Source organism: Gasterosteus aculeatus, chromosome 6 (genome assembly GCF_964276395.1).
Source record: "Gasterosteus aculeatus chromosome 6, fGasAcu3.hap1.1, whole genome shotgun sequence".
NCBI lineage: Eukaryota > Metazoa > Chordata > Actinopteri > Perciformes > Gasterosteidae > Gasterosteus > Gasterosteus aculeatus.
The window spans coordinates 12,923,930-12,951,623 of NC_135693.1; the positions used below are offsets into that span (position 1 = coordinate 12,923,930).

Sequence of the window (27,694 nt, forward strand, 5' to 3'; positions counted from 1 at the left end):
ACCACGGCACGGCGATTTTTATAGGTAATACTGTTTGTTGTCACACCACTGTACCCCGAGGAAAGAGTTTATTGTAGGTGCCATTTGAACTTCCAGGGTATGATCATCAGTCGATATCTGATCCCATAGGAAATGTAGGCGCTGTCGAGTTTAAGTGCGTATTCTTCTTTATCTTTGCAAGTGGAGATGTAGGGATACAGTATATGGCATATTTAAAGACATTGTGTAGATATCAGTGAAATTGTATTAGTTTACAGCTGCACAAATAAAAAAAGTAATATGAGAGAGACAATGCAGACATTTTTAAGACAGTTTTAACCTGATTATAACCGGTCCTATGCACAGTAGTCACTTGTTAGCCACTGGATAAATAATTCAGGTGAATTTCCAATATTTCAACAAAAGGTCGCAGACAATCACAGTAAGCAGCCCGGTTTTCAAGAAGATACCCACCATCTTATTTTGTCTGTGTCATCTCAATTATTCAGACTTCAATAGAATCATTAGACATTTCACACCCTGGTTTTATTTAGACAAATTTTCTTCGGTTTGAGACAAAGGTGATCGAGATGGTGCTATGTTTTATGGTTTTCGTACCCAACAAGTGAGTTTGCGCTCGGATAAATGGCGGTTCCATTACTGCCAGGGATGTCTCTCTGACAGAATGTTCTGTTCAATCATGTTTTGTTTTCTTCTGTTGTTTTTTCCCGTGTTGCTTTACGACCAATGACGCTCTCTTGATGTATTTCCTTCCCTGCTGCCATTGGAAAACGCCACCATATTTTAACTACTCACTGGTAGTGATATATTGTGAGTAAAAAAAGAAATGGCTGTATTACCCAGATTGCGGTGTAATTGTTTTTTCCTCTTCAGATAATAGTATTTTGTATCTATGTTGCATGTACCAGTGTAGCTTCTGCATCCTTCTCCTCGCCTCTCATTTCTACTGTACTGTGCTTAGACCAGACCAAAACCAAAACCAGCTGGATTAAAATTTACAACAGCATCAGGCCTGCCCACGATAGCCCCAGTCAGCTGATGCTCTTATTGGTTGGAAAATGAAATGAAGTCTGACATTAATCGGATGTGGCTGAGATGAGATCCGCAGTTTCCCCCCCCCGAATATTTGATCACCGAACCAAACTCGTATATGGCATTTGGAAGCCAATCCGCGGCCAGTCTTATTCCATTATCGATGATTAGCCTCCCCTGTAGTGTCGTGCCCCAAGAAAGTACAGAAGGAACGTACTAAACAGCGTGGATGTCGTACAGTAATCATAGATTTAGAAGAGCTGAGGGGAAGGAAATGAACAAGAACCACTGAGGTTTAAATTGATCTCCTTTCTGTCAAAGGAGGTTTAGTGTGCAGCTGCACTTTCAGAAAGCAGAAAATGTCCTTGAGGGAAGTTCTGCAAATCCAAACGAGCCGGGGTTGCCAAAACACAATCAAAACAATCTGGTATTCCCGTTTCCCCCACTTCTCCGTGATCTCAGCCCCTCAGAACTTCGGGTCCTCGTCCTGCTCTGAACGCTCCAGAGATTATCAGTTCCTCCTCTCAGAGTTGAAATGTCACCTCGCAAGTCTCGTGCATTTCAAATCCAGGCAGACGTTGGGCCCCCTTTTTTTAATTTGTATTTCTTTCTTGCTGCACTGTATTTACTCCACCAGCAGTACAGTGTTAAATGCCATTATGTTAGATTGCCACTAGGTGGCGACGCCATGCCAGATTCATGTCTAATAAAACAACACTGAAATGGTGAAGTCTGTAGAGGTTAAATATATACATATTCAGATATATCAGGATGGTGCTTTCTTTAGGACATCCTTTGTATTCAACATAGTGCCCTGATAGCTTCTGTTTGAGTGTGTTGTGTCTTGGTGGATTATGGGAGATGGTGACTGATTGAACCCGTGCAGATAGTTTATCAGGGCAGCTGTCATGTTGAATCTCCTATTAGGAATGCCCTGAAATGGAAACCTTATCATTCAAGGCCAGAATCTGGGCATTTGTTAAGTCAGATGTCAAAAACATTGTCGGTGTGTGTGTGTGTCTGTGTGTGCGTCTGTGTGTCCTGTGTTATCCATATGTCAATAACTCACACTTAAAAGAAACAACGACATGTGCGGTGGTCTGAATCCTTAAGCAAAAACTCTGAAGTTAAGAAATTCCAGCATGAAGTGATAGCTTCGCTGCACCTTGTCTACCATACCCTCAAACTGTTTCCACGCTGTGAACAGTTATCTCTGTGGCTTCTCTCGTTGCTAAGACCAAAACAAAAACCACGTTTTATGCATTCTCATAAGGCACATGTGCATGCCAAATAATTCCCCAGTCCCTGATGCCATCATCCCATGGGTTAGGATCGGATTTTCCCATTCTGTCCTCTGCCAGAACCTGAAACACGTTTCACTCCATTCAGGGGCTTACAATTCCAATGTGACGCAGAGTCAAAGATGCTGCAAGTGTCCATGTAAAGGTGCCAGACAGTATTAGCCTGCTGTCTGTTTGCACCATGGCAATGAGAGAATGGGAACCAGGGACTGTTTCTGCGCAGAGTCACAGCAATCTAGATGTGCAACTCTGGGGGCTTTCACTCCTGCTTCCCGCGGGGTTCAGAGCTTCACGCACACATACAGCAAGGGACACACACACACACACACTGAATAGTACTTATGGAGTTTTTAGTTACGTAATACTACTCTCACATCCAGTCTTACCTAAACGAGAGCACCGGTTTTGTAAATTCGTAAAGTCTGTGATACAATCATTATAGCATTGGGATTTATTATTGTGAATATACCGTACATTATCAGTGAGGATGCAGGCCTACATTTGGGTCATTTGTAACAAATGCCACCGTGACCTGATCTTATGGTATTTCTTCCTTTACAAGTCTCCATTTTGTATTGATAACGAATCACAGAATAATGACTTGCAGATGATAACATACACACCCATTTTATGCATGCATGCATGCGTTAGAGCAAAGCTTCCCTCGGGAAGTGGAGCAGTGAAACTGCAGGTTTGAATATACCGTAGCATGAGTGGCCCCGTCTAGCCAGTAGAATAGTGTGACGCCTTGGAGGTGCTACAGCTGCATGCTGGGATACAGGTACGTGATCCACTCCTTTAGCCCAACGCATAGAGGATGTACTAATGTATGAAACATTGTATGAGGTTGCTGCTGAAGACATTGCTCATGCCTCTCTCTCCCCGAATGCTTCCCTTCCTTTTTCCTTTCTCCTCAACCCCCCCTACCCCCTGCCCCCCCGCTATAGTTTTGCCTTTAAAACCTGTTACAGCCTTAGCACACAGCTCGACCTCTCCACACTCCAACAGAAGTGCAAAATAATATGCTGAAATGTGATTGTTAATATCATCGTATTTGAATGGGTCATACTTTGACTCTTCCGAAAATAACAATAATTGGAGGAATTGTTCAAATTTCAAAAATATAGCTCGCCAATTTGAGCGCGTTAATGTAATTTTGGGGCGTGATGTCAGTGGGAGCAGGTGACTAAGGCTTGCAATTTCTGATGAAGTTACCTTCCGACTTCCCTTTGGATGAATATTTCTCCTTTTGCCATTAACTTGCTGCTTTTCCTTTTCCTCTCATCCCAAAACCTGACTGTAGCCAGGATGTCCGTCTACAAACGAATGAAACTGGCATGTTGTTTTGATTGCGGCTGTTCAGAGCAAGACTGCTCTTGCATGTCAGGCAGTGTACATAGTAACATGGACACCCTTCAGAGGGCCTACCCACTTTCCTCTGTCTCTGTTCATGATTGCGCAACCACTTTACGTGCCTGTAAGTTACACCGCCCAACACATGCTGTTAGATGTCTGTGGTGTGTGCTCCGTGTGTTATTGTACCATGCAGAGGTACCGTACGTGTACACGTGTGTCTGTGATGTCGTCTATGTGGTGTGATCCGTTAACTATGACTCCACAGTTGGTGTGTGGCGTCGTGAATACGTTTTCAATTATGAATTTTATATCTATCTATCTGTGTATATGATTTTTTTCTATTAATTTTATTTTTGACACAATTTTTTAATTTTGCGTTATTTGTAGTTGAATTTCATCAGTATTTTTCATTTGTTCATAATTCTCATTTGACACTATTTGTTGGATTTCCTGATATATATGTGGTGGGTTACTGGTGGTGTGGCTCTGTGGTGCTGCTGTACTGTACAGTAATGTAGGTGTTAGACATGTGGCTAACGCATGCTGCATCAGTCAGGCAGTTGTGTGATAGTATTGCAATGGGATTTGATGTGTTTTGAACTGTAAAGGTAAGAAAATGGAACATGTTATTTCATTCTCACGGTTTTATCCTGTAATGTACTGGTAGCGTTTGTTAGTTTTTTGTCTTTTCTATATTTCATTTGAAGGTCCTTGTAAACACTGTTTTCAGTTTGCACATTTTTCAGTTAAAGCAGCTTTGCTTCTGTTACTTTTTTATTTTATTTTTTTACCTTTGACTTATCCGATCAACTGTTCAAAGTCTTTAGTCTCACTTTATTGGAGAAGATAAGAGAAATTCACATCTGAAACAGTGTTTTGAAGATTTCCAACAGCTTTGACGAGCTTTATAAATGAGGTGCAGCGCACTCATATGAAAACACATTTTCATTGGGGGCACTAGTTCAGGAATGCAACTAATAATATCTCAAGCACCCAAAACGCCCTTTCACTCTGTTAGGCTCTTAGAAAAAGAATAAGAGCAGGAAGAACACATCCAATTCTTTCCACAATTAACACTGTTGTTTTGCCCAGAAATTGTCAGTTGGTACATTTTATTGTATCAAATGTCCTGCTCAGCCTCTGATCCCAATTGTTTGAAGTGATCTTAGATAGTTTATCTGTCCTGCAGTTTTTAACAGTCTACATCACCAACAGACGGGTTGAGAATCAAGGCTAAGGTGAAAATGGTAGAAGAGGCTTTAAATGGGAGGAAAGAACAAGAAATAGACAATGCAAAAGGAGACAACCCCCCCCCCCCAAAAGATAACTACAAAATACTAATAGTTTGCTTGATAAATCAAAGGTTATAGGACAAAAGCTCCGAGCAGATTACCCTCTTTTCAATTTTCCTTTTGAGTGGATAGGAAATACTAAATTGTCCGTCAATTACACACGGCATCAGTAGATGTGGCCATCAAAGCCGCGCGTTCAGACGCACAGCTCCAATTTCCTCCTCAGCATTCTCCCACCGTCTGCCGACTCAGCCTGGATTAGTGTCAAACACACCACGATGAGTTTGGCTCGGCCCGTTGTAGGTCGGCCTGCGCTGATATCCCTCGGTACCAATTACTGGCCATTACATGGTTACTGATCTCACTTCTCCCTCAACCCCTCTGTAGGATTTCAGGAAAGCCTCCCCATGTCTTGGATTTCTAAAGCGAGTTTATTAAAGGACTGCATCGGGCTTTGTCAGTCAGGGATTGTCGGATTTCCTTTCTCCGTTGCCCCCCGTTTTGTTTCTCCCCGGCAGACCGAAAGAATAAGACGTCTTTATCCACAGTGACTTCATGGCCTTGTACATCTGAAACAGATTTTTCTATCCCCGAGTACTTATGATAATTGATTTCTTGGATAGAATTCTTTCATTGTTCTAATGTGAGTTACATTTGGGACCAGCTAATGAAACATGTGCAGTGCAACACATAAACAAAAGCTTCTGTGTTGCTTTATTGTCTGTAATGATTCAATATTCACCTAATAGCCGATTTGTTTTAAGTCTTAAGGGTTGAGTGAGTAATGTTTTGTAAAATTGATAAGCCACTTAGCTGACTAAGTTATTGCATTATTCTGAGATCTTTCATTTATGAATCCTACAGTTTCTTCAGACAATGAATTGTTGGGTTGATAATAAGAAGAGACATCATTTTTAGTTAGTGGTGGAATCTTTTGCAGATGATAAGATGGAAAATTTGAACAAAGTAAGACAAAGGCAAGCGGTTTAGAATAGTTACATAAAATAGTCCAACATACAAAGTGGAGTGTCCCTCCATGTGATAGTATTTTTGTCTTCAACTATATTGTATATATATATATAATAATATATTGTTTGAGTAAAGTTTTGAAATATTCCCAGATTAATGGGAGTGATTATTCTGATCTTAATACCAGTAACATGTCGTCCTTCTTTGTGACCAGACCGTTATCGCAGGCAGCCAGTTTCCCGCAGTGGGAAAATCTAGACATGTGAAAGTTTTTATATAATGGAGAGGCTGAACGCTTTTATCAAGCTGGGCTATGGACAAGGGTTGGAGACCCCGGAGCCTCCGGAGATGCTTTCAGGTCGTCCACGGACATTTTGGCCGTGTGCGTGCATGTGCACATCTTGTGTGTGTGTGTGTAACACAATGCTCTCGTATCTCCGTGTCTCTGCATGTGTGTGCATCTGCATCTCATTGCTGGGGCCGTTATCTGTCATGACACGGAAATTATGTTTGCATTTTCATTTTCCCAGCCCTGCTGGTCTGTCACCAAACTTGCCCTGACAGCTCCTGTCCACCAGGCAGGCCTGGTTCCCCCCGCGCCCCCTCCCGCGCCCCCCCCCCCCACCCTCTGTCCCATGCTGCCCCGCTACGCCACAGATGCTAGGCAGTTAGTCTGCTGCCTCTGCGGTGGGGGCAGATTGCTAGAGACAGATGCCAGGGCCACTGTGGGTCCCCGTTTGAGGATCTGTGTCACAGGCCCGGCCTTGGGCCCTCGCTGTGACCTTTACTGCTGGAAGAGACTCTGGGAAAGAGTGGGGAGTGTCAGCAGCTCGGAGCTCATTTCAAATGGCCACACACTATATTAGAGCTTCCATCGGTATCCGTCTTAGGTACCTCCTCAGTCCAGGTCATGAACTGTAGCTCCCAGATCGTTACTGGTTCTGGCGTAAGTGGTCAACTCTTTTTAGAGTGCCAGCCAAGAAATTTCAAAGTGAAGCATTGAACCTGTGTTCAAAAAATTCCCTTTCTTCCAATTCTCCATTAACTGAAGAGACGTGGACTGCATGTAAAGATCAAGTCTCTCAGCATTTGTGCTCTGTTACCGCGGCTGTCTTCAGCAGCGAGCGTCCGCTGTCTGTGTTCTGGACGTCTGCGTGAAAGTACGTAGTTGCTGTCATCGCACCCCGTGGTGGCTTCATTGGTTCTACAGACCTCACGATGCTCATCATATTCAAATCAAAAAACCTTGAAGCGTACTAAGAGTTTTTCAAACTAGAAACATTACTTTGTTAGAAGACGGAAACTGTGTAACCTCAGATCTAGCGTTTTATTTTTTTTAATACACACAATTAGTCTGTCATTACATCCCATTACAGGTTGAGTGCTCCTTTCTAAAAGCACGGCTCAATCTCACATTAGACAGCTCATTTCATTCACCTGTCTGCCTAGTTTGTGCCAGCATCATCCCGGCCATTAAGGTTTTTCCATATTTTTTGATTAATTGTACCTTTTTCGTTTTTGGTCTGACTGCTAGCAGTTCATCGTATTTGCATTTAATTTCATTTCCACACACGCGCTCTTATGTTGGTGTCTCTATTTCCTAATGTGCCTGTTTCATTACATCCTCTCTCCCCCTGTGTGACCTGCCACTTGTCTTTGCATTCTCCTCAGCCAAATATAAGTATAATGGATATGTCAGATCACGTAAGTGTGTTTCTCTGTCCTTCTCCATTGTGCTCCTGCAGTGTTTAGACTGTAAACCCCTCACAATGTCATGTAACACAATAAGTACTAATGCTATGCTTTAGTATATGCTTTGATGTCCCATATTCCTTAAGACTATAGTGATGTTGTCTTATGTCTTATACCGAGACAAAGTACACTCACAGTATTGAATTTAATGTTTAACTCAGACACTGTTTATTCTTTTAAGTTTAAGTTTAATAACTCAACCTATGTTGCTGGGAGACTTCTTCCCGGTACTGGTAGTAACTGAACATCTATTTTATTTCTGTTTGATAATACCTTGTAGTTTCATAAAATATTGTTTTTGTATTGTGCTGCATGTAGCAGCAGATGGCGCTACAACACCAGGGAACAGTGGAAGTCAGAAAGAGGCTGGCGTTCGGTTCAAAGCTGATTGCAATTTAGGTAAATCTTAAATAATTGTTAATTGCATTACTTTCTTTACTGGTTAAGAAAATTTCAAATTGTCACCTCCTAATGTTTTGTATGTACATTTTTATTCAATGTATTTGTTAGGTACACTGATATTTAAGACATTTTTTGTTCCCTCTTTGAAATAGTGACTGTCTCGAAGCAGAACTAAATGGATCTGGAGCTGTCCTGATTTGAATAACATTTAGTTATATGTTAAAAAAAAGCAATAAAAAAGAAAATAAAAAAGCTGAATTGAATAGAAGGCCTTTTCACGCAGTCGCGATGCAGATGAAGAACAAAGCTCGCTCATGCGGCAAACACTATAAAGGCGAAGCCGGCTTGGCTCACATATGAAAGTAAACATTTGTATTTGTTATTCCTCTGCCTCACCATCCAGTTTACGTTGGGTCACGACAACCTGATAAGGCTCGCATGCAGGACAGTGCCGTCATGTGATTAGCATTTCAGGAAGGGACAGTTGCCGTCTGCGTTGTTCAGGATGCACAGTGGACCTGCCAGGGCGGGTGAGCGCTCTCTAACGCTGCACGTGTTTGACAAGGGCCAGATGAATCCAGGAGCTATCGGTGGCGCCCCGTAAATCAAGGAGGCAGCTGACGGCTGGGATAAACGTCTGTTTATCGCCCGGGGGCCACCCAAGCATGCTCTCGCCTCCAAACAACCGACCCACCACTCTTCCACCAAAAGGGAGACGAACAAGGGCTCCTCTTCATTCAACTTTACAAGCGCTTCAAGACATGCAAACATACGAGTTGACTCTGCAGCCCCACTCAGATTTTGTGCGTGTTTGGTTGAGCGTGATTTGTTCTCGTATTAAATATAGCAGGTTGTCACATGGACATACTGTTAAAGGTAAAATCACCATGCTTAAGAATATAGGGCTACATTTTTAATACACAATACAAAATGAGTCCTTCGTAAATGTTCTATGATACGTTTTTGAATTATGAATTTTCTAAATTATTAGTTCTGGTCTTATGTTTGTTGAAAGTGCTCAACATGCTTGAAAAAGACACAATATCGGATTGAATTTGACTGGCTTTAGCTGTGTCTCTATTTAGTTCTACCAGAAAGTATAACATAGTAGTAAAACAGAGACTTCTTACTAATTCATGTTCGTCTCAAATGCAAAGTGAATGTCACTGTGAACATTTTAGTCAGAGCATGTGCCAAGTAGATAAGAAAGGATGAGGTTTTAACAATGATTCCATTTTTCATCGCAAAAGTTTTTTTTTTCAGAACTGAACTTTTCACAGAAATTTCACTGAAGATTTTTCACAGAAACAAATGTTTGTTTTCATACATTATTTGAATTAATTATTACTCTTTTTCATATTTATTTGAACTTGATGAGTCTCTTTCCTATTTACCAATTAACCAATTAACATCCTCCAGTAAAAAAATGGATTTCGTTTTAAATTTTTCCTGAAATCTGATAAAACAATAATATAATTCTAAACCAATAGTCACAAATTAAATAACACAATTTTCTAGAATTTAATCACCAACTAATTCACCAGTATTAATACACTTCTCACGCTTTTATTCTCCATTGTTTGACAGTAATGGCTGAAGTTAGACCGTCTTTTCAAAACCGATCAGTTAAAACCACCGGCTGCAACTCCTCCTCCTCCACCACCACAAATGCATTCCTCCTTCCCGACAACTTGCCCCCCGACCAGGACCCCCTGTTCAACCCGGGCAAGCTCAACATCCCCCTTGTTAATAACCGTAAAGGAAGTCTTCCCCCCACGGGGCCGGCGTCTGGGTCTCACCCCTCACAACTGCGCCTCAGTATCTCAGGTCCAGGAGACGTGGTCACCAGATCCAAGGCAGAGGGTCGGCTGAACCGGGCCCGCAGCCTGCCGGTGAAATACCGCTACCACCCCAGTAATGCCACGCTGCTCAGTCACAGTAGGCACTGTAGGTTGCCCCCCCCCACCCCATTCCCTCAGCGGGATGCATCAGTCAGTAACCCTTGCCTGTGCCGCTGCTTTTTTTCCTGGCTTTGTTTGCTGCATGGCGGTTCACTCGGCTGGAGCTACTGCTTTGCACAAATTGGGGGGTATTGCAAAGTGAGGAGTGCTAGAAAAACAGTTGAGTTTAGAATTGTCATAAAAGAGCTACTTATGTGTATCCGTAATATAAATGTAGTTTTAGTGGCGAGCTCTGAGGAAATCAAACTCGAATAGAAAATGTTTCTTAAATGTAAAAGCGTAGCTCGAAAACGTTTCATTTTTATGAACTTTTACTGTTAACAAATTAAGTTCAAACCAGGATTATGGCGAGGAATGCATATATTTGATTTGGTATTTTAAAAGCGCATTAAAGAGAAAATTGTGTAGTCGTTGTGAAATTAGCTATTCTAAAAGCCCAATTGCGTAAGGGAAATGTCAGACAGTGACATTTTATTAGAAGGCAAGGTCATATTTCTTATCTTTTATTAGCAGAATTAAGTGACAGCATCGGACGGGAGCTCAGACAATAATGAATTTCCGCATGCTTAGAATAGTCCCGGCTTTTCAGCGGGCACATTGATTTGCACTAATATCATGCTGTGTTATTGATTTCTCACCAAAGGAGTAACACGGGTTTGAAGTGACGGGGCACTTGGCATTTGCGTCGGGGAGAGTGCAGAGTGGATAAGAGTATCTGGGTGCCTGTCTGAAGGCTCTTGAAACTCACAGACAGAAAGTGAAGATCAGACCACTGTTAGCTTGCCTGAAATCTTCAGACGGCCGGGCCTGGCCTCAATCTGGCTGCTCTTTCTCGTCCTCTCTGTCTGACTGGGACTCAAGCGAAGTTTTTAAAATTGTTACCCCCCCCCCCTACACCCGCATTCCTCAACCCATCCAAGTATAGTTGACAGGAAGCTGAACTTGAATCTGATCAAAAGAAATCTGAAGAAAAAGTGTGGCTATGAATCAGTGTCCTGCGACGGCTCAAAACCAAAGCATCACAAATAAAAAATGGACTATTAATCTTACATAAATAATACATTTTTAATTGAAACTTTTATGACTAGTCCTGACCTCCTTCTGGAGGATGATGTTTATTTATTAGCTCCTTTTTGATCCACACAGTGCGATCATTTATGCCGCGTTGGCGCCCTGTCCTCAGTGATGTGTGTTGACAGCTAAGTGTTCTTTTGGCATGGAGTTAGACCGCAAATGCAATTTTGTGCGCTTTAGTTGGAACTGGAATGATGGGGTGAGGTTCCGATTGTTTTGTTTAAAAAAAACACAAAAAAAACCCATTACCCACTCACAAGCTCCATCTCCATAACCTTAATTGATCTCATTGTCATTGCTTTTGCCCGTGCCCCACGGCCAACGGCGGTCCCATCACATGGCAATTCATTGCGTAGGTAAGCATGGTCACCCTGATGCAGACAGCTGGAGGTCCAACCATCTGCACACTTTAGCAGGTGTACTGAACAGATGCACTAGTGTATTACCAAAGACCCCGTAAAAAAGTGCACCCCGTAAAGACGAGTCAATGTGGGAGTTTTGGGATGTGAGCCTTCTGTAACCTTTTTGTTTTTTTGTGGTGTTTTGTTCAAACTGTCTCCTATTTACGATTCACCGTCACTAATACTTCCTATATAATATTCTCAATTTCACACTGAATGATTAATTTTCCTTTTTTTTCCGTTCAGTTTTTTGTTTGCAATGTTGGATCCATAATTTCTTCTCGTGTCAGGTCCAGCACACTTTTTTTTTGGTCTCCATTCTGACACGAGCTCCATGTGTTTGCAGTTGACGACGAGCATCCATCCACCGTCTCGCCCAAAAAAAAGCAGCGCAACGGAGGGATGCGAAACTCGCCCAACTGCTCTCCCAAAATGATGAGGTAAGAGATGATGATTTCATTCTCCTTCCAGCGCGTCAAAGTGAGAGGAAGAGTGAGAGGAAGTCGGAAACGGAGGAAGAATGGCGGCAGGGAGGAAGGGATGGAGGGATGCCTGTTGGAGACACTTCAGAGGCGGATGCTGCTGATGCTGTGATGATGGGAGCTCGGGTGGACGGGAGGGGGGGCCAAATTAGGGGTGGCAGGAGAAGGAGGCAGAAAGACAAGAGAAGTGCCCGGTTAGGCTGTGGCTGTTTAGGGTGGCATGCTGTCAGCTGTTAATGACGCAGCTGAAATAATATTTCTGTCAAGGAAAGCAGCTGTGAGGAGCCGTTTGAAAACTCCTCTGGCTTTAAAGTCCCAGCTGTCACCTCCTCCGCTCTAGTCCACATGTGCTCCTTAAACAATGCTGGCACTAATGACACCAGCAACCAATCGGAGCGACCTGCATGGTTACTTTGCCCTCAGGCTACTCCTCCATTGTGGGAACCCCTGTGAGTCCTGTTTCTGGTACTTAAGGCCATATGTGAGATGTATCATCACAATCAAATATGAATTCAAATATTACCTTCCTTTTATCCTGTCCAGAGGAATTAAAACACTGTTAATTGATTCTGAAAGATAAAAGGGGCAGCTTCGTGCGCTCATCTGAGTGCGGATGGGGACGATAAAAAGGGGGGATGGGGAAGATCTAACAGGACAGGTACATTCCCGGCTACGCTGCCCTACTCGTAATCACCGCAAGTGCTGACTTTACAGTAGGAAAGTCGGAAGAGAGAGCTTGTTATTTACGCAATTTTGGCAAAAAAGGTTATTTCCATTATAAAATGAATTGTTATAACTTTAAACATTTGACCCTTTTTGATCATTAATTGGCTTTTTCATGTATTTTCTTTACATTCAACAAAATGTTTTTAGCATGTTGCTCCTGCTCGCTTTCCCTCAGGCACAGTTCCTCCTTCTGAACTCAAGTATACTTGTCGGCCTCCCCCTCAGTTCTGCGCAAAACGAGCGCTTAATAATCTTTCACACTTGCCGAACCATTAGCCCGACACAAAGTCATAACCTTCAGTCGCGTTTGCGGCGGAGCATCGTTTTGGATGCCCTTGCTCAAAGGGAGGCAACGGCTACAACAACACCAACTACACGTTGGCACATTTCCAGCAAACGGCTTTGTTAAAAGGCTGTTTAGTTTGCCTCACTTGGAGCACAAAACCTTTTCTTCTCTTCCCTTTTTGCTTAGGAGATGGTTTGCAGTGTAATATATGCATCTTTGCTTTGATCTCGCAGTGATAATAATTCTTGCGAGTTATTTACTCAGTTTTGAAAACGCTTCAAAGCGGTGTCAAAGTTTTCTGTGCTTTAGGGGTGCTTTTGTATTCCGCTGGCTCTTGGGTACTGGGATGACAGGTCCTCTGTTATAGGTGTAGATTTTTTTTCCCAGTCTTAGCCCTCAGCAAAACATCAAATTACCCATCACAGTCTGCAGCCCCCCCCCCCCCTTCACAGCTGCCCCCATCAACATATAACAGCATTTATATTAAACAGTCTTACAAGGTGGATTTTATGCACAATGAAAAGTGACTGTTTGAGGTAGCCTTAGGGATGCTTTATTCTACAATCAAGGAGGGGGGAAAACATAGTAGAGCCAGCGAGAGAGCGCGCCTACGTATCAAGTATGGTTTTTACAGGACTTGCAGCCTGAAGGCCTTTGTAAATAAATAATGATCAACAGATTGGCTCTGGGCTTTTGAAAAGCACGCCTTTGTCAGTTTGCATGATGGGGAAAATTTTCAAAGCAAGCGGCTCCCTTTCGTAGTCAGAGAGGGATTGGGGGAGCGGGCCCATCCCCAGTTTGTGACTGCAGAGTGAAACACTGGAATAACTCAACTCTGTTTGAAATGCATTCTGAGGGAGGGAGGAAGAAAGAGAGAGGGTGAGACACTGGTGTGAGACATGCTGTAAGGGAAATATTTGTCCTATATAAAAGTCCATCAGAGAAATACGATATCTTGCCCAGGGAGGGTGTTTGTTTTGCGGTCTGAACTGTGAATTTACTAAATTTTTAAATGTAGTGATTATATTCTTGGTGGGAAAACGTGTGTAATAATTTGTGTAGCATCGTGGGTAACGTTTACTCACACTACCTGGCGGACCTAACGGCCGCCTTGGTAATGCCCCAGTCGCCGGTGTGACACGCCGCCATGCTAACTAGCCGCATTGCCGCTGCGGCATTAACACCATTTCCCACAAGCCTTTTTTTTTTTTTTTTAACGGCTCGTGACCGATGACGCGCATCCTGCCGCAGGAGATGTCACCGCATCATCTGCAGCGCCATCTCCCCTGGGGCGTGGCACCGTGGCACAGACGTCACGTCTGCTCCCCCCTCAGTCTTGGGGTTGGTTCAACCCCAGGCAGGGAGAAGGCAGAGGGGAGGGGGGAGGAGGTGTGTGGCGCCCGTGACAGGCTGCCAGTCACACTGCTGACAGGCCTGTGAAAGATAGCTGTCTTGGCAGAGCGAGCTGGCGCTGGCAGCCCGCCCGCATGCGCCAGTCAGCCCCTGTGTGGAGGCGAGCGCGGCTGAGCAGATTGAAGTGACGGGGGCTCCGTAGAGTTGATTGGCGCAACGCGAGGCTCCGGATGAAAGATTCAGGCTGAGTGTATGAAAAAAACAAAAAAAACACTAAATGCTGTCAGTGTTATTATCACCTGCACTAACTGATAGAGAGAGAGAAAGGGGGAGAGAGAGAGAGAGAGAGAGAGAGACTAATTGACAGCCTTTTTCCCTCTTTTTTTTCCCGTGTAACTTTTCCTGCAGAGGTATGCAGCTGCAAATGGAGGTGGAGGGAAGAGGCAACATCAAAGCCTTGTCACTGAATGACAGTGTTGATGGAGTAGAGGGAGAGTGATAGTGAGAGAGATGTATGTCAGATTCTTGGGATGTTTTCTCCCATATTACCCATAATTCCCTTATTCAGTTTGGGTGGCAAATAAATTACGTTTGAATTGCTACAAAGCAAAGAACCGTTCTCATTTAGAAATGACACTTGTCTACAGCTCTACAGGTTATCTTGACTCTGTGGTTTTCATGACATTTCATGGATTGCCTTTAGAGGAACCGTAAGAACATTTCTTTCAGGATAAACGCAAGAAGAAGAGAGGCGATGTAATAGGACTGACAGCAGCCCTTTCATGGTCAGTGTTGCGCTGGATAAAACTCACTGCTCTGGATTAGCCTGTTTGGTTGTGACATGCTGTTGAAACATTAATGGCCATCAGTAGGATAAGCAAAATGTGATTGGGCAAATTCCTGAAATATTTAAAGTGAGAGCCTGTGAGCTTTTACTATTCAGTCAGAAGCCGGAGGAGAGGGTAAAAGTTGGTAATTGGCCCTGTGTTGTTACGCCATTGAGTCAGTAGCACTCAAGTCTCGCTGTTCCCCCTGAACCACTGCGAGCACACGGGTCTTTGAGTTTCCTGGTGAATTGACGAGAAGGAATAGAGGAATTGTTGTTGGACCTACAGTATGCAGAGGAGCAGAAAGTCAAACGCTCCTGATGGGTCTTTGACACGTTGCGTGTATATACAGACAGTCTAGATCTCAAGAAACCCAGGTGGTCTTTTGCCTCTTTCCCCGTTACCACTTCATTCACAAAGCCGCAGTCATGTAACAAAATGGTGCAACATAAATAAGTTTGTCTGTTTTTTTTTTTTTTTTTCCCAAGTCGACACGACCCACTTGTCATTCCCGGAAATGACCAAATGGAGGGCATGGACATGAGCGTGAAGAGGTATGACTCGACAGGGATGTTTCACTGGTGCCCATCAAAAGACATCGAGAAAGTAATCCTGGTGAGTGGGACAACAACTGCAAAACCTCTAAAATATTATGCATATTTAACATATGCAATACAGAACGTTAAAGTAAGTATTCTCAGGAGTTTCCCCTCAACATTGTGGTAACACAATTACATACTAATGTGTAATGATATTTCTCTCACTGCCTCTCTGTTGTTTCAAGGTGAGTTTATTGATTTTTTTTTTTTACATATATCCGCCAAGGATCTGTAAAGAGTATTTCATGACAGCAAGCATGAGTTTGCTCAGACTTTCTAACAAGGCAGTTTGTAAGCATTTATGTCAGTGCACATTTGTTTGGGGAGGGTTAACCCTGTCTAAATCAAATGTAACACAGAAGACATTTAATGAGCATGAGATGGGTCACCAGAAAACCTCCAGAAATGTGGATAATCAAAAATGCTTTATCCAACAGATCGCTAGCTGAGAGAATGAGCAGATTTGCAGCCGTGAAATTGTGTTTTTCTTAATTTGACCGTATTCCTCCGGTTAAAAAAGATACACTTTTTGTTTCAAACCCGCTGGAATCATAGTAGCGTTTAGTTTATTTAAATCAAATGCACATCAAGGTGCTGCGACCGACCACAGATCTTAATAGAAGGACATTGCGTTGTTCTTTTTCCACTCGAGAATATTTTTTTATTTGTACCTCTCTCATTACAAGGTCCGAGTAGTAAGTGCCCAAAGTCTTACAAACTGCATTTTTCCGCCTAAATGATCCGCTGCCCTTTCAGACAAGACCACATGTTTTTGTCCTGTACACTTCCTATTTCTGGTGATCCAATAAACTGTTTATAAACTAAATAGTGGTTAACCAAACTTGTATACTTGTGTAAATTAAGTTTTTATGATGATTAAATATAGAATTCACCAAATACTTGGTTAACAAACTATTTAACACGGGTTTAAAACAGTTTATAAGACTTTTAAATGCGTTTGAATCTCGAGTGTTTTACCTTCACCGATTCCCCACTTTTCTGGGGCACTCGCTTCCTCCCTGCGATTGCGCGTTTGTCTTTGCGAGTGTCTTTGCGCCTTATCTGCCTGCGCTCCTCCTGATCCCTCTCTCTCTGCTCTACTTCCTCTTCCCTCTATCCCTCTGTCCCCTGCAGACCCGGAGCGAAGCCTCCATGACGGTACTGAGCGGCCATGTGGTGGTCTGTATATTTGGGGATGTCACGTCCGCTTTGGTGGGGCTGCGAAACCTGGTGATGCCTTTGAGAGCCAGCAATTTCCATTACCACGAGCTTAAGCCTATTGTGTTTGTGGGCTCGCTGGATTACCTGCGGAGGGAGTGGGAGACTTTACACAACTTCCCCAAAGTCTCCATCTTACCTGTGAGTGTCACCAGTTCGCTGCCATAGAAGACGCATTTAACCCAGATGACCTCTGTTCGACTAACACGCCGTTGACATTTTGAGTTACGCGGACATCGGAATCCTGAGAGGGGTTGTCAGTTTGATTTGATCACACATTACTCAAGTGAATGATCACTCCATGAGAGCGTAGTCCCCCACCCCCCTCCCTTCCAGAGCAGTGACACACCCTGCACATCCAAAATGGAGTTTGTGTGTGTTGCAGCTGCAGTGCCCATCACAGATGGCACGGCTTGCGGCCTTACAGCTTGTTGCGTCTGGCCTGACTGATGATCAGAGGAGAAATCCCAAACGCCGCCCTCAGCAAAGGCTAGCCTTTAGAAAGTCTGTGTATCTGATTCTCCGATGCCCAGTTAGATCAGTGGAATGTCATCGCCTCAAAACAAGAATACTTGTTAACCAATTTCCCAGAGCTCCACTCTGCTCACTTCTTTGTTTTTGTTTTTCTCTCCCCTATGTCTGTCTGTCCTCTGCCTTCTTTCTTCCTCTCTGTTCTCCTCGCCCTGAAGGGTACGCCATTAAGCCGGGCAGATTTAAGGGCTGTCAACATCAACCTCTGCGACATGTGCGTAATACTGTCAGCCAATCAGAACAATATCGAAGATACCTCACTGCAGGATAAGGAATGCATCTTGGCCTCACTCAACATCAAATCAATGCAGTTTGATGACAGCATTGGGGTCCTACAGGCTAATTCCCAAGGTAAGGAGTGTCCTATTGCTCTCCATGTACGCCTCCCCCCTAAAGGGGCCGGGCTCGGGTTTTGTTGCGGGGATGAATGAGTCTGACATGCACGGTGTCTGCTAAGTACTCTCAATTGAAGCCCCGTTGGGTTTTCGGTAACTAGTAACTATGACGGACTTCACTGTACTGAAGTGTGTGAATGCCTCATCAGGCCTTTGAAGAGTGTTTACTACACAAGGTTTTCTGATGGTTCTGCTGTTGTCCCTGGTAATTACATGCTGCTAAACCGCTTTGATAATACTTTTTAATGATGTAATCAACATGCCTGTGTCATTCGGCGTTGTTTCCCCTGATCTGGTGTCTGGCACGTCGTCTGGAACAGATTGTTGATGTTTGCAGACAAACACACGAACCTGGCATCCCATCAGGCCTCATCATCATTAAGCAGCCAGTACAAATCACCAGGCAGGCCAATTCAGCTGCTCCTCATTAGTCAGAACAAAACAGCAGCATATGCACGCACGCACCTTGGTGTTTGAATGCATGTGCGCCGCGCGGTTGTGTAGTGCGCGAGCAGGCAAGCCGCGCCAACGCGGTCGGCCTGTCCGTGCACATCCGCGTAGGTAATCCTCAGTTTATGATGAGCCAAAAAAAAAAGGCCCTGATGCGCCTTGAGCTCTGTACTCTTTAATGCCACCACGGTGACTGTTGTAAATACAAATCAAAGTTGAAGGTTCAAGAGGCCGTTATTTTTTTTAGTGCGGCGCACTTCGGCGTGTTTTAGGAGAATGCCAATGCTGTTATTTCTCCCGCCACGAGTGAGTGATGTGCTGTCGATAGCAGTGCCACCAAGGAACAATAAGCAGGGGTAAATCTTGGAGCATACCACTCTGGGGAGCAGTATTCACAGAAAGCCAACTCAATATGGAAACAGCCTCGTCTATATCCTCTCCCAGGGTCGATGGATGGAGCCTATTGTCATCAATAATTGGGTATTACATCAACCACCCATTTCAGTGATAAATACTTCACTTTAGAAAACACACACGCACACCACAGTGACATGCAATCATGCATGCATGAGTACAAGCACGTACTGCAGACATCGCATATTGTATCACAGGTATTGCTTTGGGGATTTTGTCCTCCGACCGATGCTCTTATTCAGATACTGTCTGTGGAATTTAATACAAGAAGGTGCTGATGAATAAGTAAACACGTGCCTTCCTGGGGGAGAGCCGCTCACAGCTGCTGTAGCATCTAGTCAACCACAGAGCGTAGCGGTGCCCGGGGGGCTACAGGGGTAAAGGGGGTACGTAACCCAGATCTCACTTGCCTATTGTACATAGTCACAGGACAGACAATGTTACAGCCTCACAGCAGCAGCTTGCTAGAAGAGGAGACACAGGGCGTGTGCGATGAGGCATGTTGTTCAGACTCTGGCTTCTCTGTTAGTGGCAAGAAAGAAACTTCCAAAATGTTCCATTAAAAGTATGTAACTACTACATGAAAACAATAATGTAATAAGAATAATTGCATAAAGCAATGCAGGAATATTGTATAGTTAGGTATATTGTCATATGCACATTTTTAGAAGACACATGTGATCAGGAAACTGGACAAACAAGGTCTTCAGGTTTTGCAGTAATCTGTCTCAGGAAGACACGCGGCTCTCTTTTCAGAGCTCACATTGCAACTTTTGAGTTCTTTGTGACGGGTTTTGAAGGCAGCTCAGCATACTTTGCTGTTCCCACCAACAGTCACTTTCTGCTGTACACTCTGCTGCAAAAACAGAAGCTATTCTTCTCGAGCTCTCTGCTGTCTTCATGTTCTCTATGATACAATAAGAGCAGTGTTTTAGAGGCCTTACCCAGACATTCGCTGTCACTCTCCAGTTGAGTGAACATCATCCTTTAAGGACATGGACAGAATGATGTTTCACTGTGCGAGCTCACACTCCCTGGTTGACTCAGGGTGTCAAACATCTACCATTTCCAAGTTCAATAATTGGTATAACAAGAGTTATGATTATCCATGCTTCAGTTCAGTGTGTGCTTCCTGCTTTGTACTAAAGTGTTTTGTGTTTTTTTTTTCCTCTGGGAGATCTCTTTTGTAATCAAAGCAGCTCATTGGGTTTTGTGACAGGAAAGGCACACACAATCTCACATACGTAGTGAATTTGAAATCCATTTAAAACTTTGTGACCTGAATATGTTCCCTGCATTATGTTTCCTTGGTGGTGGCACTATAGAATGATATTTTGCTGTAGTCAGCACTAAATGATGGATGTCAAAACACAGTTGATGCATTATGCATATAGCATCACAGATTTAAGGTGTTTACTTGTCACTTTGAGGAAATGCAAAAATGTGAAGTCATGTGAATTCATCCTCCTGTCACTTGCACTTGTATTTCGTGATCCTGAGCCGCGCCATTTCCCATAAAAGGTTTTCAGGATCCACTTCACCGATTTTATTGTGACAAAATGAACAACATTTAAAATTTATGCCCGTCCCTTGATGGAGTGATGGGAATGCTAAATATGTCTTAGCTGACCCCTAAAAGCACCGTATCCGTACTGCAACGTCAGGCAGGCGCCTTGTTCACTTAGCCTTCTCCTCCTCTCTTTTTTTTTTTTTTTTGTCAGTCGACACATTTGAATGGCACATCTCAACATGCTGAGTGAGCTGAAACGCACTATGTATAATGGTATTGATAGCCAGCTCCAGTGCACATACACATGCTCATGATACCTCTGGACTAAACACGCTTATTAGTCTCAGCTTTTTGATTGTTTTTTTCTTTACCTTGAATAAAATGAAGTATCATAATGTGTCATATTGAGTTGATTTAAATATTACGAGCAGAAATGAAAGCAACACAGCAAAACATACATTTGTTTAAATCCTGAAAACTTAATGATACTATTTATTTTGTTAAATTACAGTAAATCGTTGTATTCGAAACAACACAGTTTCTCCTTTATTTTTCTTCTCACATTTTCTGAATGCAATATTTGTCATTACAGGTATTATTTATGGTTCTATCGGGTATAAAAAGGCAAAAGACTGCGTTACAAGCTTTATTTCCGTCCATCGTAAACACAGTGCTCTCTATTAGTTACCGTTTTTGAGAATCCGTCATTGCCTCCCTGTCATGTTGTTGGCTGATCTCCATGAATCTGTTTTGTTGTTCAGGTTTCACGCCTCCCGGAATGGACAGGTCATCTCCAGACAGCAGTCCAGTACATGGCTTTGTGCGTCAGGCTTCTGTCACCACCGGCTCCAACATCCCCATCATCACAGAACTAGGTAATGCCGTTTACACGCACCTGGAATGCCAGTATTGCACGTCATACCCAATAAGCTCTGATCAACTCATTACTCATTGGCAGACATAAGACACGTAAAGCTGATAATTCAAGGCTTAAAAATTATGCAGCTACCAAACATTCCAACTCATTTAAGGTCAAATAGCCTCGAGGAATGTGGTGTTGAATTTGTTCCCCCCTTTCACAGTGCTGGTAGCTTTTCCTAATTCAAGTTTATATTCACATTTGAATTATCGGATCTGGATTGCTTTTGTCAAGTTGTGTTCATTTTAGCCGCACGGCCTGGAAAATATAATCGCTCAGGAGACAGTTTGGACAACTTGAAGATGTTAGTCAGGCATTTTGACAAGTATACATACATGTCCGGCTTTTGTCCACAAATGCACAAAACATGGCCTGATGGAGAGGGTGCGAGAGGTAGAAAGGGGAAGAAAGTGAAAAGGTGGAGCGGAAAAAATGCCTTGGTTGCAAGATGGGTACATTTATTAATAACAATGGCAGTGGATGTATTCCCACTGGGGTTGGGGACTCATGAAACTTTCAGATCTCTGAGGGGCCTTCTAAAGCACCAGAGACTGGCTACTCTGTCTCCCCTGACCCAATTAGGGAGCAATGGAGCATGAGGCCAGCTAAGAAAAGGCCGTTATTGCCAACCGTTGCACTGCAGAGAGGCTCTCCCATTAGACCGTCGACTGCATGCGTAATCCTCAAAACTAACGGCTACCCACGTTGGAGTTATTGGTTGCCATCCTGGACTCACACTCCAGAAGCTCCGGGGTTACGTGCAATGGGGAGAGTGGCTGCATGTCTGGACTGGGACCAAACACTGTAATGATATTGTCATATGTTCAGTTTACAGTGCCAGGAGCAGATTAAAGGCTCGTTGTAACACATTGAGTAGCATGATCAATTTTGTTTGCACAGCGTGTACAGTAAGTGGGCTTATGGATAAGTCTGTGTTTATCCCTTTCTCTCTCTGTCACCGTGAAATGATTTATTTCTGTTGTAGTGGTGCGGCAGCGTGACAGCTCTGGCTTTGTATCGACTGTGCGCTCTAATTTGCACTTTAATCCAGGGTGCTCAAGGACACATATCGCAGACGGCAAAATGCTTTTATTGTAGCCTTAGAAGCTCTTTTGACACAGTTTCACCCCTCGTCTTCGTCTCATCGCCAGTAGCTAAACCTGGCCAACTACTGCCATTGGTTTCACTGTGTCAGGACACAAAAAAAAAAATGTAACCAACATACAAATGATAAAGGAGCTGGGTGAGCCGGTCCTCTGTCCTCCGCTGCCGTCAGTTCACTCGGCTCCTCATCAGCTGGTCTTGATTCATCTGGCTGCAGTCAGAGGCCCTCGCTGCTCCCATGGCTTCACTTTGAACACATTTTTATTCTCAGTTCTGGTTGAAATTGACTGTCTTGTTTTTTTTTTTTTGTTGTTTTGTTTTCTGGGCCTGCCCCTCTTACCCCCCTCCCGCACACACACACTCCAGTTGTATTTGCAGAGCATTGCTGGGCTTTTGATCATGCTCAGTCTGTCCTTGTGTCTGTGTTCATAGCAAGGCTACCCTGCCCATCACCCCCCTCCCCCCTTTCCCCATTCACTCCTTTTGGCCCGGGCCTGTTTGCATCAGCCTCTTGTCTCTTTGACTGACGTTTCTGTTCCACAGCAGCAGGGAAGAAATCTGATTTGGAAAACACAAAACTTGAGATCAAACAGTCTTTTAAGCTGTGTCTGTTTTTCAAATGTATTTTACAGTTTCATTGTTTCTCCTCCAGCTCATATCTATGAAGCTACCGACTAAAACCAACTAAAACTTTTTTGATGCTCGTTTTCTATTTAATAGAAATAATAATTTTTTTAATAGAGCCTTTTGTGTATTATTCCCCACCTGCACACCGAGACATACAAAATATGGGTTATTCAGTTTCTGCTGATTTTCATTTACGCCGTGCTGATCTTGCTGACTTAGGTTGTATTATTTAGCATGACATGAAAAAAAGTGTGTTGTCTTTGGGATTTAATTTGACTTTCAGGACAAAGGTAAATAAATACTTGCTGTGTATTTCTCTGACGGTGATGATGTGACAAACGCATTTATCAAGGAAAACTCATACAGTACATAGCATGAATATGTGAGTGCATGCTTTTCTAAAGTGACATATTAGCCATTGTTAAAGTCTCCATTGTATTCTTTAAGCAGGCTACGCCGTCCACAGACTGGTCACTGTCTCTTGACTGAAAGTGTGTCTGTTTGTTTGTGTTACAATATATCAAGATACAGTGGCTACTGAGGTGCTAATGCCTTATGCAGGATCCACGTAGGCTTTATTCAGAATTTGAGACTTCTACAATGGTTATCACTGTGCATACATCATATAGTATGTATTCTCCTTGAGTCCTAGTTTGTGTTAAAATATTAAATGCACCCTGCATGTGTTATACTGTAGATTTAATATCCAAAATGCTGTAGATTTAGAAACTCTTTTTTCGAAGATATGTGCAGAAATGTAAAAGTGAAATATAATGTGCATCATATGTTACATTATATTTCCACCCTGGAGACCCATGAACCTACGACATTTCTGTTACATTAATACGACATATGCAAATGCTTTTAAATGTAAGTTAAATAAACAGACGTATTTTTTTCCCCCAGCTGTCTGGTGTGGTGGTGATTTTGCGTGTTTGGCTTGTGCCTCTTCACAGTGCCCATCTCTAACTCCCTCCCTCCCCTCTGTCAGTGAACGACTCAAACGTTCAGTTCCTGGACCAAGACGATGACGACGACCCAGACACGGAGCTGTATCTCACTCAGCCCTTCGCCTGCGGCACCGCCTTTGCTGTCAGTGTTCTCGACTCCCTGATGAGCGCAGTGAGTCCTCAAACACACTCTGCCCTCTCTATGTTGGTGTGTTTTTTTTCAGAATCACTTTTCTAAATCATGCATTTCGCAATACATTTTTTTAATGAATTGGATGTTATAGCGGGCGGCACGGTGGCGTGGTGGTTAGCACTGTCGCCTCACAGCAAGAAGGTCCTGGGTTCGATTCCGCCCAGTGGCCTTTCTGTGTGGAGTCTGCATGTTCTCCGGGTACTCCGGCTTCCTCCCACAGTCCAAGTCCTGGGGATCAGGTTAATTAGGGACTCTAAATTGCCCGTAGATGTGTGAATGTGAGTGTGAATGGTTTGTGTCTCTGTGTAGCCCTGCGATTGGCTGGCGACCAGTCCAGGATGTATCCCGTCTATCGCCCGAAGTTGGCTGGGATGGACTCCAGCCCCCCCACGACCCTGTGTGCAGGATAAGCGGTTTGACAATGGGTGGATGGATGTTATAGTGGAGTCTTCAGGAATCAGGAAACATTTATTGCCAAAATATGTCAAACATACAAGGAATTTGTCTTGGCGGTTGGTGCGTGACAGTAGACAGTGTAACAATAGACAACAAGACAGCAGTGCACAAGTAATAAAATAAAGTAAAATAAAAAAATAAAATAAAGTCAAATTAAAAAAAAGAGAAGGTAGGGAGAAGTTTCACACAAAGTACTTGGAGATGCTGCGCGTACTGGTAAACGATGGTGCAATGTTAAAAAACGTTGCCATTAGGGAAAGAGGAGATCACAAAGTGAGTCACACTGAGAAGGTTGGTTTTTGGTAAAAAAAAAAATCAAAAATCAAATGGTTCATCACTAGAGAAAAGAGGGTGACTGACTCTTTCACACTGCACACGTCACTTTCACTTGTCACTTAATTTTAAATTGAATCTTTTTAACTTTTAGCTTTTATTCCTTTATTTTTAAACTAACCCATAGCCTTATATTACTAACCCATAGCATTATATTTTATTTCATCCCTCTTGCACTGCTGTCTTGTCCTCTTGTTGTCCATTGTCGTACTATCTGCTGTTACGCACCAACCGCCAAGTCAAATTCCTTGTATGTCTAACATATTCTGGCAATAATGTTTCCTGATTCCTGAACTTAGCATAGTGAATCCTTAGATGCAATATTTTAGAAATTGCATCACTCCTCATCTTGAGTGCTATGAATTTCACTTTTAGGAGCTTTACGAGATCTTTTTACAAAGCAAGTACCTCCGTCCTTCTCGCTGTGCTCTCCCTTCGGCGCTGTGATGGCTTAATTCCAGCAGAGCTCCCAGCGAGTTAGGGGTCAGAGAGGCGCACAGAGCCGGCGTCGGCTGTAGTCTGGAGACGGTCAGAGGTGAGGCCAGCTAATGGACAGTGCTCATCCATCATGAGGCTCTGCGGTCTTTGACAGAGGCCCAGCGAGAGGAGCTGTCACTCTGGCCCGGCTGGCGGGTGACATCGGCTGTCTTCGCGCGCGGCAAAGGCCGGTCCTGATTGGCTCTGGGGGACAAGAGAAGCCGACCCTCCGCCGAGCGCAGTCAAATTGCTGTTTCAGGAGCAGACATCCGACAGGGATCAGTGTTTCTGGAGAAAAAAAATAGTCCTGCTGTGTCAATGTCCTGTTTGACTTAATGTGATGATGGGATCATCAAAATTGAAATGTTTCCATGTTTTTCTCAAATAGGAACAATTTATGTATATTAAATCATAAATTTGTGATATCATTTTTATAGTGAATAAGTAAAACTTGTTTTTATTCAATCTATGGTTGATTATTTATATTGATAATCTCGGTAGGTAATAAGAAATGCGAATGGATCAATTACCCCTATTTACGAAATTCAACATCAAGATTTTTTCTATTTAATTACATTAGTTTACCCTGCCTGGGTTTTCCAAGGTATATATCGCTTCTGTATACAGCGGGTTAAACACAAACTTAACAGAGAAATTATTTTGAGTTTGTCAAGTCAAGTGACAGCAATGCCAATCCTACAAAGACATTTTTCAAACATAATAAATGTTAAAAATACCACCAACAAAATTCCATCCACATCCATTCAGCTCCCACAGAGTTCCGTACGAAGCGTCAGGCTGACGTAGTCTTTTTCGCATCTCACGCCCTGCTACTTGTGCCTCTACTGGCCTCTGCTTACCCATAATCCCCCTGTGCCTCTTCCCCAGACATACTTCAATGACAACATCCTCACGCTGATCCGGACGCTGGTTACAGGTGGAGCCACACCCGAGCTCGAGGGCCTGTTGGCTGAGGAGAACGCCCTCAGGGGCGGCTACAGCACACCTCAGACATTGGCCAACAGAGACAGGTGTCGCGTCGCCCAGCTGGCCCTCTACGACGGGCCATTTGCCGACTTGGGGGTAAGTGGATGTTTATGCGAAGGTGACGCGTTTTGGCACCAGCCGGCAGCACGCATCGGGCCGCTTCCGCTCCTCGCGGCCCTTAATCCGATGTGAAGAGCGGGGGGGGGGATCACGCGAAGCAGGTCATGGTGGGTGGAGAGAGAAGAGGGCTTTGGAAAGAACGATGAACACCGGCAAGCTTATTTGGGTTCCATTCTTTTTTTCAGCTTTTTGTCATTGTTATTCTGAATTTCTAGTGTCCTCTTTGATGAATTATGGCATGATTTACAACACTGAGGATTCACACAGTCTGCCTTTCCAACAGCTGTTATTCGCTCGCATTGTTTACTGCCACAGATCCACTTCATCAGGCTGACCTGCCCACTGAACTGATGGTGTCTCTGTTCTGTTGTTCCCCAGGACGGCGGCTGCTACGGGGATTTATTCTGTAAAGCGCTGAAGACGTACAACATGTTGTGTTTTGGGATCTACAGATTAAGAGACGCTCACCTAAATGCACCGAGCCCGTGTACAAAACGGTACAACTTCTGCCTACAGCACTATGCCATTATAAAACGACCAGATATAGAGCTTTAGGTTGAATATCAAACAGCATCAAGTACTGTATGTATTGTTAACACATTTGCCATGTTATATGACATGCTCCTGTTATATACAATTTAATCTCCTGAAAGCCACACATTCATATGCATGCTTGTATGAATATAACAATTTCAAAATAGTCTCTGCATTTCTTAAGTACAACCTGTGCAATTTTACACAAACACCTTTAGATCCTGTAGGGATGAAGTGTGCTTAATATATGCCTACATCCGTCACTACAGTGTTGTCACATCTTCATCTTGCCCGACTTTTGTTTCCTGTGCAGGTATGTGATCACGAACCCACCCTATGAGTTTGAGCTCGTGCCCACAGACCTGATCTTCTGCCTTATGCAGTTCGACCACAATGCAGGCCAGTCCCGGACAAGCTTGTCCCACTCTTCCCACTCCTCCCATTCCTCCAGCAAAAAGAGCTCCTCCGTTCACTCAATCCCGCCCTCCAACCGGCAGAACCGCAGCAGTAAGAGCCGGGAGTCCCGCGATAAACAGAAGTACGTGCATTCAACTCTTCTTTAGGCTTTTGGTCTGCATGCTTGGTGTTTTTGAAACCTGAACTGCATTTCTGTGTTATCATGCAGACTGTGATGAGGCATTCATTCATAATTACTTCGTATTG

At 43.5% G+C, this 27,694-nt stretch overlaps 1 protein-coding gene across 8 annotated transcripts in view; it reads left to right on the forward strand.

The window, feature by feature from the left end:
• kcnma1a (potassium large conductance calcium-activated channel, subfamily M, alpha member 1a) overlaps nucleotides 1-27,694 on the forward strand; it is a 107,706-nt gene that overhangs the window by 73,722 nt on the left and 6,290 nt on the right. For 3 of the 8 annotated variants that reach the window (XM_078104469.1, XM_078104471.1, XM_078104470.1), the window contains exons 19-28: nucleotides 9,692-10,051; nucleotides 11,887-11,980; nucleotides 15,703-15,829; nucleotides 16,948-17,172; nucleotides 17,721-17,913; nucleotides 21,093-21,206; nucleotides 23,973-24,103; nucleotides 26,279-26,473; nucleotides 26,876-26,994; nucleotides 27,345-27,569. In XM_078104469.1, the coding sequence (XP_077960595.1) occupies nucleotides 9,692-10,051; nucleotides 11,887-11,980; nucleotides 15,703-15,829; nucleotides 16,948-17,172; nucleotides 17,721-17,913; nucleotides 21,093-21,206; nucleotides 23,973-24,103; nucleotides 26,279-26,473; nucleotides 26,876-26,994; nucleotides 27,345-27,569 (1,783 nt within the window). Of the gene's footprint in view, nucleotides 1-3,636; nucleotides 3,811-9,691; nucleotides 10,052-11,886; nucleotides 11,981-15,702; nucleotides 15,830-16,947; nucleotides 17,173-17,720; nucleotides 17,914-21,092; nucleotides 21,207-23,972; nucleotides 24,104-26,278; nucleotides 26,474-26,875; nucleotides 26,995-27,344; nucleotides 27,570-27,694 lie in introns of all 8 variants that reach the window. The other 5 variants (XM_040178401.2, XM_040178399.2, XM_078104474.1 and 2 more) reach the window with 2 other exon arrangements.